General features: G+C 30.3%; 1 protein-coding gene across 1 annotated transcript; it reads left to right on the top strand.

Annotated features, from left to right (window-relative positions):
- The first annotated feature begins 2,924 nt into the window (after positions 1-2,924).
- On the top strand, positions 2,925-14,250 carry LOC18433443 (uncharacterized). Its single transcript, XM_088874705.1, has 3 exons — positions 2,925-3,237; positions 7,941-8,165; positions 14,048-14,250. The coding sequence occupies exons 1-3, from the start codon at positions 3,034-3,036 to the stop codon at positions 14,141-14,143; spliced, it is 525 nt and encodes a 174-aa protein (XP_088730831.1). The 5' UTR covers positions 2,925-3,033; the 3' UTR covers positions 14,144-14,250.
- Positions 14,251-14,435: the final 185 nt, after the last annotated feature.

The raw sequence follows: 14,435 nt of genomic DNA, 5'->3' as shown, positions 1-14,435 counted from the left end.
CTCATGGGCCTTTGGATTGGTGCATCAAAGGTGTTGATGATATCCAATCTTACACATTATGCATATATACTTCTTTAAGTCCCAAATCCTACCCACATGGAAAATCAATTTTGCTTGAATTGAATAGAGAGAAAAAACTGTGTGACCTCCACCCATTTCCCTTTGAGAGTTCCTATTATCAATTGATGATCTTTGAAGTTTAATGGTAGCTTTGTAAGGGCCTTTATTGTCCCTCTTGACACCAGCTCCAATAATGTCATTGAGTTTCATGCCTTGGATCAAGACATATCCTTGGTGCATGAGATGGATTGTCGACCTCTTATCATTGAGAATGACTCCATGTTGCTAGTTGACACACTCACCTACCACAGCTCTCCCCCATAGAAGCTTCGCATCCTCTTATCCAACTGTAGAGCAAAGCTCTCCTCTTTCGCAGACCACCAGTAGCAGATATTGCATGTATTCCGAGAGGCGAATCTGACTGCTGATTGCCTTGTTAAGTAGGCAGCCTTTATGGCACAAGCCACAGTTTCACAGGCCCGTCCCCTTGATTTTGTCACAACCTTCATTTCGTTGGATAATGATAATGTCCCTCTTTAAAGACCCGGTTAATTCTTGTACGTGTTCTCCTTTGTGATATACCATTTTTCTTGTGTTCATTAATAAAAACAAAACAGGTAGGGGCTCGTTGTCCCCACTGATTTACCCGAAAAGAATAGTTTAATAGTGGTCCTTCACTCCATAAGATCAAGTTTATATCATACTATGATGAAGGTATGATCTCTCTAAGTTATTTTATATCAAATATCATTTTATCCTTGATCAAAGGTCTCTGGAAATTTTATTTACAATCATGTTTTAGTTTCCTTGGACCTCCATTTTGATGTTATCTTCATATCATTCTTACAGAGTGTGATCCTATATTTGCTTATGTGTTTTATGCTTTGATAAACCTTTGATAATACATAGTTTCTTTTGATCTACCCTGCACAAATTCTCTTGATCATTTCTAAGTCTTGTTATTCAAATTCAAGATATATTTAGATCATCTTAGAAGTGTATTTTCTCATTTAAAGTTGGAACTTTTGCATGAAAAGTTGTTTTGGTGAACCGATAGACCACTACAAGTTGTTTTGCTTAATATTGCTCCATATTGACTTGATTTGCTCCATTCTTCTTGCAAACTATTTTAAATCGATTTTGTGGACTCTAAGAAGTAGTTTTAAAAGTGTAAAATCTTCCTAATTGGATTAAACACCCTTGGGATTATAAATCACTTTTGCACTATTCATTGGGACAAAATTAAGTCCCTAAAAGGCTCAAATTTGTGGCCCAGGCAGAAGGGGTTCGAACCATGGCACCCCACATGTTTGCAAGCATGTTTATTTATTTTATTTATAGTTATTAAATGATTTATGATTGATATAACTCGGTATATTATATGAATATTGAGATTGTTATTTAATATTGTAGTATAAGCTTTAATGCTATGTTTTATTATTTATGTGAACTGAAATCTCATTGGATTACTTTGATCAAGTGTATGATATGCATGAGACATTGTGATATATGATGAGTAGGAAAAATGAAGATGGATTTATCATGTAATTTTAATATAATGGAGAATTTTAAATACAAGTTATGTAATATGTCGTCTAGATGTATATTGTGAATATTTGGACATTATATTGAGCTTAATTGTATTTTTTAGTAAGAGATTTGTAAAGGATTATTTGGGTTGAATTTTTATTATTCAAATATGTATAAATCAAGTTTATAGGCTGGATTTTATGTATAGTTCTGTATTTAGATATTTATGTATTTAAACCCTTGAGTTTTAATACAATAGAAAAAAATTTAAAGATTGTGTACCTCGCCACTTGATCTTATACCACCAACATTGTCTTCCACACTGAATTACCAAAAAAAAAAACCCAACTAGTTTGGCACCCAATTAACAGATGCGACCTTAAAAGATCATCAGCTTTACTTTTTCTCATAAATAGAAACAACTTGTTTTTAGTGCGTTAGTTACAAATCAGTTAACCAAATCCCATCAATAGAACCCCACTTCTCACTAGGTAGACCAACCAAAGTCATTGTCATCTACTAATTTATGCATCCTAGAAGCCTTATTTTATTTTAATGTCACATCCTAGAAGCCTTATTTTATTTTAATGTCACATCCTAGAAGCTTTTGCAAGAAGATTTTCTTACTCACTAGGTACACCAACCTAAGTCATTGTCATCCACTTATTTATGCATCCTAGAAGCGTTCTTTTATTTTAATGTCACATCCTAGAAGCTTTTGCAAGAATATTTTCTTTATAATACATACTAGAGGCTAGTTTATATAGAGTTTCACCTTAATGTATGTGTTTATATATAAGAAAAGTACTCTATGAGTAAGGGGACGCATTTCTATATTTGCATCCCATAAGGTATCAAACGCCCAGATAGATGCAAAGTTTTGGCCCCTTCCAAAAGAACAAAATCTAATGGTTCAAATTTTTTTCCAAAAAATGATCTTTTAAGCTTTAATTGTTTTTTTATTTTTACATATCACTGATCTCCATGTTTGAGACTATATATATACTTGAAAAATTAGGACCAAATTCCATCTAAAAAATGATTAAAAAGAGGGGCCGCATATCTACATGTGAGTCCTAAAAATGTTAGAAACCTTGTCCTTATATATAAGGCCTTTTTGCCTATCCACTTAAACCCAATAGAGCTTTGTGAATTCCCTACATCTGTAGCCATGGCAAGGTCTCTAGTGCACATTGAAACTATGCAAAGTATGATGCCAAGTAGGATAGCCAAACCAGATCTCATCCACTCAATTCATGCTTTGAATGGTAGCTTTCAAAAAGCATTTAGAGAACAAATGAGGGTTGTGCTCTACTATGAGGCTTATGAGATAGAGAAGGGAAATGAGAGGTGGGTGTTAAGTGGACTACTAAAAGAGTCCATTTCAGTGACCCTCTCTGGCAATCCAAGGCTCTCTGGGAGGCTCAATGAGATGGAGGGTGGATGGCCGAGGCTCTCTGGGGGCTCAATGAGATGGAGGGTGGATGGAGGATAAAGTGCAATGATGCGGGCTTAAAGCTTGTTCAAGCCAAGGTTCAATCTACTTTGACAGCTTGGCTAGGGGCAGGTGGGGCAGGGGCAGAATTGCCTTATTGGAAGGATATTGAGACTGAGGAGCCAAACTACTCAACTTTGATGTATGCTCAGGTAAGCAATGTTATTGTATCGATGCGTATCAATACGATACATATCGATATGATACATATCCATATGATAATAATCAACATGTGAAGCAATACTCTTTTTGGTTTTTGATACGTTAACAATGAGAATAGAGGGTGGGACGTTATGTTGAGGTATCCACTGATGCCCTGACCCCATTCTCCGAATAGGTTGTCAAACAAAATAAAGATTTTCAAGCAAGCTAACCTCCCACATTCTCATGAGCCATGCCCAGGTTTAATTTGCAGTCATATATAGTATGTTAATGGCGCAGGGAGAGTGTTTTGGGCTTAACACTGGGTGCTCATAAGTTGCCATGGACATGACTTCTAAGCCCATCAAAAAATTGGTAGGATGTGAACCTTCTCAGTATGGAGGACCATCTATTAGGAGGCTCATTACTATGTAACTTTCCTAACTATGATATAAAAAAGGGTGAGGTTCGTATAAGGTGTGCACCTTATATTATATAAGTAGGGCGTACATCTAAATTTTGCCAAAAGATGTAATTCTGTTGTGGAAAAAGCTTGTTACAAAATGCATTATTTTTTAGAATTGAATTATATTTTTTATATAGATATCTATACATCTCGAAGCCGAGATAATCAATTAGAAACTATCTATACATCTCGAGGCTGAGATAATCAATTGGAAACTTTTCCAGCTTTGGAGCAGTCTTTTTTACTAGATTTTTTATGTGGACCTTACTTCTATAAGATAAAATTGCAACCTTATATAAACTTTTTCTATAAAATAATTATATCTACAAGTAGTGAAATATATTTCTCGTAATCAAGAAGGAAATGGACCACGAAGCACATCAAACTTTTTTCACCACAAGGCCGTGTCCCATGCTAATTCGATGTGAGATGTTCATTCTTCATTTTTGGTAAATTGATGCTAGATGTAATAAATAAAAAAAAAGGTAATTTATCTAAGGGTCAGGTTTGCGTAAGGCGTCAACTCTAAACCATCAAAGAAAAGCGCATTTCTAAATTATATTTTAAGATGCAGTTATGCTGCCGAAAAGCCTTGCGATGGTCCTATTTTCAACGCTAATTGTGAAATTGAGAATGGGCTGAGGCCTTGGCGGTAGTACCATCATAATGAAGTCTCTGATTCCATTCTCACCAAAAGGTAAGGTCCCAAATCCCCACTCACTTTACCATTTGAGAATGGCCTAGGGCCTGACGGTAGTATTCTGAGCTCTTTATGGGGAGGGAGGTCTCTTACTCCATTCTCACCAAAGAGTAAGAGCCCAAATCACCACTAACACACCACTTTGTTCTGTTTTTTTTACTTACCCAAAAAAAAAAACTCTAATTATGAAATTTAAAAACTCTAACTAATGAAATTTAAATTTTAAAAAAAGAACTCTAATTATAATACTTAATTTTTTAAAAAAAATTCAGATTTAGCATATCTATAAACACTCAAAAATCTTGAAAATAGATGGTCTAGATAATATATAACAATACCACTATTTTTAGGACATAAACTTCCTTTTTTCTTCATATTCATATATCTCATGCTCGAGATTGTCAATTGGAAGGTTTTTGGGTTCTTTAAGTCTACCTTACATCTATAACTAGTAGATTTATGTGTGTTACACATAAAAGATTATGAGCGATTGAGGAATAAATAGTTAAAAAAATATCAATAAAATCTCTAAATAGGATATAAATAAATTTCACTGCATAATACATCTTTACAAGTTGCTTAAATATTCGAAATTATAAAAATTTGCTTAAACAGTTTTATTTTTCTAACGTTATAATAAGAAATGAAAGCACAAATTATTGGAAAAATGGAATAATTTTGAAATTTATTTGAAAAGTCACAATAAAAAAAACTCAAAATTCGCCACAAGTACCTTTAAAGTGTGAAATTATATACTTATAATTATAGATTTCTTCAATCTTTGAAGAAAAAAAACAATTCCTTTTACAGTTAAGACAACATAATTATTTTTAAATCTATGTAAAAAGAAAAAAAAACACTAGTTAGAACTTTTGGGAGCACAAAATTACTTAAATTAAAATATTGAGTGCTAAAAGAAAAATCAGTGTGGTTGTTTGAAATATTTATAATTTTGGCAATCAATAATTTAAATTTATAATAAATAATTTTAATAAAAAATATTATTTAAAAATTTTGAATTTTTATCCATAAACAAAAAATAAGTTGTACAGAACCAAAAAAGGGTACGCTTAAAATATTAATACACATTCACTAAGCGTAAGTCAGCATCAAAAAGGCCAAAAGTTTCTTGCAAAAAAATAAATTATTCTTTTAATGCACGAATAATCTAATGAGAGACTAATTAGTAACACTAATTAAATAGAAAAAATATATCTCTCTTAAATTAATCAATTTAAAAGTAATAAACTCAGAAAAATAAAAATTAAATATCTTACTTGCATGAATAAATTAACAAATATTTCAATAACAAAACTAAATAAAAATATACAAAAATAGCCCAACACGCCATCACGTAAGCTAATAGCTCTAAACGCTCTAGGGCCCTTAACTTTATATTAAAACAAATTACATCAGCCTATATTATAATAAAAGACTCCCTTGTAAAGAAGAACTCTAATGTAGAATTTGTTAATACATATATATGCATCACATAAACAGAAAAGCCCAAGATAAAAATGGGGTTGACTTTGAAATTAAAAATTCATCTAATACTTGCTAAATATTAAGGAAAAGTCCATATAAAATATTTCTAGTGCCAATGTCGATGAATTTGGATCTTTAAATGAAGTAAAATACTTATATAAAAGTACAATTATATGCCAAGTATAATTTAAAGAAAATTAAAATTAAAATAAATAATATCAAAAAATTAATAAAAATTTCCTTAAAATGATTTATTTAAAGAAAAAGTATAACCTCTTTACTAACTGCAATAGTCATTTATAATAAAAGTAATAAGACAATTAGCATAGATTTTTTGTCAATAGGCTAAAACCCACCAAAACAAAATTAAAAAAAAAAAATATCAGATAAAATTGTTAATACAAAATTAATATATCATATGTAAGTTGCAATAAAAATAAGTTAAAATTAATTGTAAAGCATATTGCTAGCAAGTTTTTAGCCACTGCCAACTTTCATTATAATAAAAAGGCCAAAAAATAAGAAAACAATACGCTTTTTTTTTTTACAAGCACAACCATTAAAAATTAAGATGTTTTAATATCATAGTCAGTGTTTAAAAAAATGCCGAGTCGAACCAGACTCGCCCGGTTCGACTCGGGAATCACCATGGACGGATCGAATCGGTGAAAAAAACGGGAATCGTCCGGTTCTAGAGAGAACTGGACAATTTTGCATAGTGACTCGCCGATTCACTATACGAAATCAGCGAGTCCCGTACATAAGAACAGAATTTTTTTTTTTTTTTTTTTTTTTTTTTTTTTTTTTTTTTTTTTTTTTTTTTTGTAATCCATGATAGATTTTTTTGTAATACTTGATCGATTTTTTTGTAATCCATGATCGAATCGTTTTTTTTTTTTTTTTTTTTGCAATCCATGATCGAATTTTTTGTTTTTTTTTTTGTTTTTGTAACCCATGATAGAATTTTTTGTAATCCATGATCGAATTTTTTGTAATCCATGATCGAAATGTTTGTTTTTTTTTCTAATAATCCATGATCGAATTTTTGTTTTTTTTTTTGTTTTTTGTAACCCATGATAGAATTTTTTGTAATCCATGATCGAATGTTTTGTAATCCATGATCGAAATGTTTGTTTTTTTTTTATAATCCATGATCGAAATGTTTGTTTTTTTTTTTGTAATCCATGATCGAAGTTTTTGTTTTTTGTTTTTTTTGTAACCCATGATAGAGTTTTTTGTAATCCATGATTGAATTTTTTGTAATCCATGATCAAATTTTTTTTTTTTTTTTTTGTAAACCACGATTGAATTTTTTGTTTTTTTTTGTTTGTTTTTTTTGTAATCCATGATCGAATTTTATGTAATCCATGATCGAATTTTATGTAATCCATGATCGAATTTTTTGTAATCCATGATAGAATTTTTTGTAATCCATGATCGAATTTTTTGTAATCCATGATCGAAATGTTTGTTTTTTTTTCTTGTAATCCATGATCGAATTTTTTTTTTTTTTTTTTTTTTTTTTTTTTTTGTAACCCATGATAGAATTTTTTGGAATCCATGATTGAATTTTTTGTAATCCATGATCGAATTGTTTTTTTCTTTTTTTGTAATCCACGATGGAATTTTTTGTTTTTTTATGATTTTTTTTTTTTGTAATCCATGATCGAATTTTATGTAATCCATGATCGAATTTTTTGTAATCCACGATCGAATTTTTTGTAATCCATGATCGAATTTTTTGTAATCCATGATTGAATTTTTTGAAAATTTGTGATTTTTTTTTTTTAATCCATGATTGAATTTTTTTTTGTAATCCATGATAGAATTTTTTGAAAATTTGTGATTTTTTTTATTTTAATCCATGATCGAATTTTTTTTTGTAATCCATGATAGAATTTTTTGAAAATTTGTGATTTTTTTTTTTTAGACCATGATCGATTTTTTTGAAAATTTGTTAAATCTTTTTTTTAATCCATATTATTCAAAGAGAAAATGAGAGAGATGATGATTCTGAGGCTACCATATCTCAACCATATTATTCACATATCGAGTCCCAACAGCAACAGTGTAGGGATGAGCACGACAGTGCAGGTGAGCATGAAGGATGGACAAGCTTCGGGGATTTTGGATTGGGAACACAACAAAACACTAACACTCAGGGATTTGGGAATAGTCAGACGCCTGCTATTATCGATGATTCGTTTTTAGATCGAATCAATGAATTGTTAAACGAATTCAATCAATGGCACCAGCGTGACCAAGAAGAACAACAACGTCGTCTATCATTTTATTTTTAGATCATATGTTACTAATTTTATGCTTATTGTAGTCCATGTATGTTGATATACTTATTCCATGATAATTCTATGTTTATCCTTTTGTGTGATGTAAATTAAATGTTGAATGGTGGTTCATGCAGGGAAAGAACATATCAATATTCGTATGTTCATTCAAAAACATGAAAATTCTTGATGGAGTACCCTCATTTCTTATTGAATTCTTAAAAAACAATATTTATAATGAATTTTAATAATTTTTTCGGATTTTTTTTAAGCTTTATTCTGACCGATTCACCCGATTCCCGATCCGGATAGTCGATTCGCCTATCCGGATCGGTTTTTTGGGTGCCCGATCCGGGTCACCGATCCGTTTTTTAAACCATTGATTGATATACATCGTTACAGATACATATGAATACGTATTTGTATGAGTGTATAAAAAAAAAGTAAAAATAAAAGAAATAGAAAATAAAATATTTTTAAAATTTAGCCAAAATTAAAAATAAAGAAATAGAAAATAAAATAAAAAATATCACAAAAGGCATTAAAAATGAAAGTTCTAAATTTAAAAAAATATTAAAAATATAAAATATATTTCCACATTTTCCTATAATATCTAAATACTTAAATAATAAAAGGATATCTTTTTTGAAATACAAATAGTACATAAATATTTAAATCCTAAGAAATGCATGACAATGAAGAAACAACATATGGAGGCTTACTTTAACAATCTTTATGACTTTAATAATGGTGTCACACCTTGGGATCAAAATCTACAAAATTATCGCACATAGCTCTATAAAAAACTAAACAAACCTTATTGATAAGGGAAAGGTTTATGTACTTACCCTACTGCAGAGAATAACCATCCTCCCCGTATAAAAAACTAAACATACCTTATTGATAAGGGAAAGGTTTATGTACTTCCCCTACTGCAGAGAAGAACCATCCTCCCCGTACCATCTGGCCATTCAATTTTGATAGAGAAAACCACCCATCGTTTGATCTTAGATCCGACGTCTTAAAGTATTTTATTTTTAGTTTTTTTATACAAATTGTATGAATATGAAATTTGGTATGTGCCATCTTCTCATTGGGGTGCACCTATAAAAATATTTAAAAGAATTTTTTGATAAAATATAATGACCAAAATACCCTTAAAAACTTTCAAGGGTATTTTGGTTATTTTATTTTATTGAAAATATTTTTTTTATATTTTTCACTAGTACGAGTTTAATAGAGGATTTGACGTCCAAAATTTGGCATCAAAATAGTTTATAAAAAAAAATTAAAAATAAAATAGTGTAGAGACGTGACATTGTGATTGGGGCAATCTTTACCCTCCATTCTGAATGGACGGTTGGATAAGGGGAAGTATATAAGTTTTATGCTATAGGAGAAGCATAGAAAGCTGGCCCTATTGGTAAATGGGTCTTCTTTGACCAGGCCAATGCCTGAACTAAATTCACCTTGTTGATTAATGCATCTTCTTTGACGAGGCCAATATTTTTTAACGGTTAATGGTAACATGAAAGGACAGTTTCCATGAGTCCATATAGAAATAAGTCCCATCTTAAAAATCTATTTTTGAGATGGATTTTTTACCCAATTTATAGGGACATATAATCTGTAACATGGAGATAATGAATATAAAAAATAAATTTTAAAAATAAAAAATATTTCTATTAAAAAAATATTTGGACCATTAGATTCAACTATTTTTAGATGAACCATCTATTCGTCCATTTTTAAAATGGATTTTTTATACTTTGAGGGATGCAAATGTAGAAATGCATCCCCAGACGTGAAACAATTTTTTTAAACAAAAAATAGATCTTAGAATATTGTGTGCTGTAAAATTTGATGTCATCCCCATCCATTACCGTTTTAAGGAGAAAATCAAATTGTAATTACAAGTAGATGGCAACCCCATCTTTTGCGATGGAGAAATAGTCTTGTAATTTGATTCATTCAAAAAAAAACTATTTACGATTTGGTCATTGAATTTTAGGTTATGATATTACACCATTGCCCTTAAATTAATGGGATTGTAAACGGTGAGATTATTTCCTTTTGGTACAAGGATGCTGATGTAAAATATGAAAGCTTGAGTGTATTACAAAGTTCAAAGAATTTTCTTTTAAATTTTGAATTTGGTCAATAGAATAAATGTGGCCACCTAATTTTTATGACCACCTTATATTAAAGATAAATTATCTTATTGTATACTTGAAAAAAAGCTTTGACGATGATGATGACATAAAAAATTTTATTAAAAAAATTGGTGAACTAGAAATAATATCTTTCTATATTTTATCTCTCATTACACAACTCCTTCGAAACTCTTTTCTATCCTTTTTTTTAGATCATATGGGGATATATCTTTATACTATTTTTCATTTGTCTTCCCTTTCCATTGTATCTTCCTATCTTCTCTCTCTCATCACACAACTCTTCCTAATCTCCCTCACATGTTTTCTTGGATCGTTGGAAGGTATATATAGGTCCTCCTAATTTTTGTGTGTGCATATATGTCCTTGTAGGCCTCCTATTTCTTTCTCTCTCATTTGCCTTAATTTAATTTTTAGAATACGTGCCCTAAATTCTCTCTAAGGATAGGATCTCCTTCCTCACATCCTCTGTATGCATAGGTTTGTCTTTTTTTCTTTCTTTTTTTTTCCTTTTTTTTTTTTTTTTTTTTTTTTTGATATGCCATAGCTTAATAATGTAGTATAGATATAGATATAATATGTTGTTAGGTTCATATGAGAATAATCCTTGAAATTGTTTTTTAATATGAAATTACACATGTCTGTACTTTTAAATGTGTAAATATTTATTCAAAGTAAAAAATATTTACCATAAATGGCCCTTTTCATACGAAAAGAACTCTCTACCTCATGAGCAGGGGAAAAAATTACATAGCATTAGTTTTCCCATTGGATGTGAATTAAACTATCTCAAAATTTAAGTTTTAGTGAGAGAAACTATCTCAAAAATTTATCAAAATAAACTATCCCAATTTTCAAGTTTTAGAGAGAGAAACTATCTCAAACTTTTCGAAAGAGAAACTATATCAAATTTCAAGTTTTAGAAAAAGCACTATCTCAAAAATTTTAAAGAAAAAAAAACTATCTCAAAGTTTTTAGAGAGGAAAGCTATCTCAAATTTCAAATTTTTATAGTGAAATTATCCCAAAAAAATTTAAGAGACAAACTATATCAAAGTTTAATATTTAGAGAGAGAAATTATTCTAGAACTTTTAGAGGGAGAAACTATATCAAATATTTAAAGAGAGAAACTATTTTTAAATTGTTAGAGAGAAAAACTCTCAAAGTCTCTAGAGAGATGCTATTTGGAATTTCAAAATTTTAAAAATAAACTGGCAAAAATTTTAGAGAGAAAAATTATTTCAAAATTTTTAGAGAGAAACTATCTCAAAATTTTTAGAGAGAGAAACTATCTCAAAATTTTAGAGGGCGAAACTATATCGTATTTCCAGTTTGAGAGAGAAATTATCACAAAATTTTTAGAGAGAGAAACTATCTTAAAAAACTAAAATGAGGAACTACCTCAAGATTTTTAGATAGAGAAATTATCTCAAATTTCAAACTTTATTTCAAACTTTTTAGAGAGAGAAACTATCTTAAAACTTTTAGAAATAAATTTAATTTATACATGGGGATATTTTGATCCTAAAAAGATTGTTTTCTTATATTAAAGGTGGATGCAAAAATAAATAGTCTTGGTATTAGTGGTGTGGTTTAAAACGGAAAGAAAAATGCCTAGGAAGTATAATCCTTGGGTATCTATAATTGTCCCTTCTTTTTTTCTCCTTATAACTTATGTCAAATATGATTAATTGATTATATTATGATGAGCAATGATCCAATGCAACGGTTGTATCATAGTATGTTACAACGACACTTCTAAAAAACCATGTTTGTGGTATTTGTTTGACCCCAAATTTTGTACACACACTCTCTTCATCTCAATGATCAATCCCCAAAAAAAAAAAAAATTCTTCAATTTGAATCTTAGATATAGTCAAAATGAGTCCCCTCAAAAAACGAATCTAGACCATTCATTTTGTGAATTTCAAGATCTTAACTTTTATAAATTCAAAATAATTTTTTCCTTTTTTAACATTGTTCATCTAATGATAATAAAGCCATCTAAAAAAATTGGAAATGAAAAAGAACACCCTCTTAAGGCCTAGATCTAAGCATCTAACTAAAATGAACAGCATATGTTAATAGGGCTAAAAAAATACTTCTAAGTCGTGTTTTCAATTTTTTTTTTTTTGTGATTGTTCATTAAAATGAAAAGAATATATATTTTAAATTTGGATCAAACAAATAGCCATAAGATGGTTTTTTAAAGCTATTGCATCATATTACTATACAACGGTTGCATGAAAGCATTGCCATGACAACAATATTTCTAAACATCCCCACAATCTTTTAATAAATGCTTGTCTTTTTTTTTTTTTTCTTTTTTACCCGTGTTCCCTCTCTACTGGTTTCCAAGGGCAACTACCAAAAATGGGAATTCTTTCCCTATAGATTGATTGCATATATAAATATTCATATATAAATATTTTTATGTAAATATTTTCTTGTCAAACTATTTTACATGAACAAAACGACCCCTACAGTTGATGCCATATATAAACTTTTTCCATTGCAAAAAACACACCTAATTTCAACAGTTAACAAATGGGCAAGCTTTCTATGCTTCCCCTATAGCATAGAAGTTATATCATCCCCCTTATCCAACCGTCCATTTTGAATAGAGGGCTAAGATTGCCTCAATCACAATGTCAAGTCTCTACACTATTTTATTTTTAATTTTTTTTTATTAACTATTTTGATACCAAATTCTCGGACGTTCATTTCTCTATTAAACTCGCACTGGAGAAAAATATAAAAAAATATTTTCAATAAAATAAAATGACCAAAATTCCCCTGAACGTTTCAAGGGATATTTTGGTTATTATATTTTATCAAAAAATTATTTTAAATATTTTGTATAGGTACGACTCAATAAGAAGATAGCACGTACCAAATTTCATATTCATACAATTTGTATAAAAAAAACTAAAAATAAAATAATTTGAGACATCGAATCTAAGATCAAACAGTGAGTGGCTCTCTTCATCAAAATCAAAGAGCTGTATGGTAAAAGGAAGATAGAACTTTTATGTTGTAGGTAAAACATAGAAACCTTGCCTTTAGATGGTACTTCGAAATTGAATAAAAAAGCATGTCCAATATATAAAAGGAAGAGTTTATATAAGGTTGCAACCTTAAAATGTAGAATCATCGATGCACCTCAAAAATCTATCGAAAATGTTGTTTTAATGTTGAAAAAACCCTCTAATCGATCATCTCAACATGGAGATGTATGAATATGAAAAAAACGATCTCAACATGGAGATGTATGAATATGAAAAAAAAAAAAAATTTGAATCCTGGAAATAATGCATCTTGCAACACATTTTCTAGACCACCATTTTCTAATTAGGTATGAAAATAGATTTTAAGATAATAAAATTTTAAGGTGCGCCTGAATTGGATTGTTGGATTTTAAGGTTGTAACCTTATAAAAACAGCACCCATATATAAATAGCTGATCTCTCATGTACATTTTGATAAATTGTTGAATTCCTGAAAAAGAATTAGCACAGACCATCTTCAAAAATTAGGTTTGATTTTTATGAGGAGCACACTTCAAACCTTCGATCCTTGAATCTCATATAATGCCAGTTTCACACCACCAGACCAAAGGTCACAAGTCCTTCCACAGATGATGTCCTCTTGAGTTGTGTATACAAAAGAGGGAGAGAGAGAGAGAGAGAGGGTTGATTGAACCATATCTCATCCATCACTTTACCGTTCTTGCAGTTAACCAGGTTTGAGTGTGGTGGTTTCGCAGTCGGTCACAGCTGTAGCCTCCTCCTCGCTGACCCAATCCTCTAGACTAATTTCACGAGATCATGGGGTGAGACCCATAAGAGACTTTCCCACTACCCTGAGCTTTCAAGGCCTTACTTTCCTTACGACACGAAAACACAGGCTACCATCACTCCCACCCACGACAACCCTTCCACTGTCACGACCGTTTTCAGGATTGCAGAGATGACCAATTTTCTCAAGGATTTGAAGAATGAGAAGCATTTCATGTCCCTAATGTCTCTTTGTTTCGACATTGCCCGAGAAAGAATCAAAAGCAAAACTACAAGCTACACTTTGATAGTGTTTGATCAATCAA

Source organism: Amborella trichopoda, chromosome 8 (assembly GCF_054954075.1).
Source record: "Amborella trichopoda isolate Santa Cruz 75 chromosome 8, AtrichopodaSantaCruz75HAP2 v2.0, whole genome shotgun sequence".
Taxonomy (NCBI): Eukaryota; Viridiplantae; Streptophyta; class Magnoliopsida; order Amborellales; family Amborellaceae; genus Amborella; species Amborella trichopoda.
This window is presented reverse-complemented; position numbering and strand designations above follow the sequence as displayed.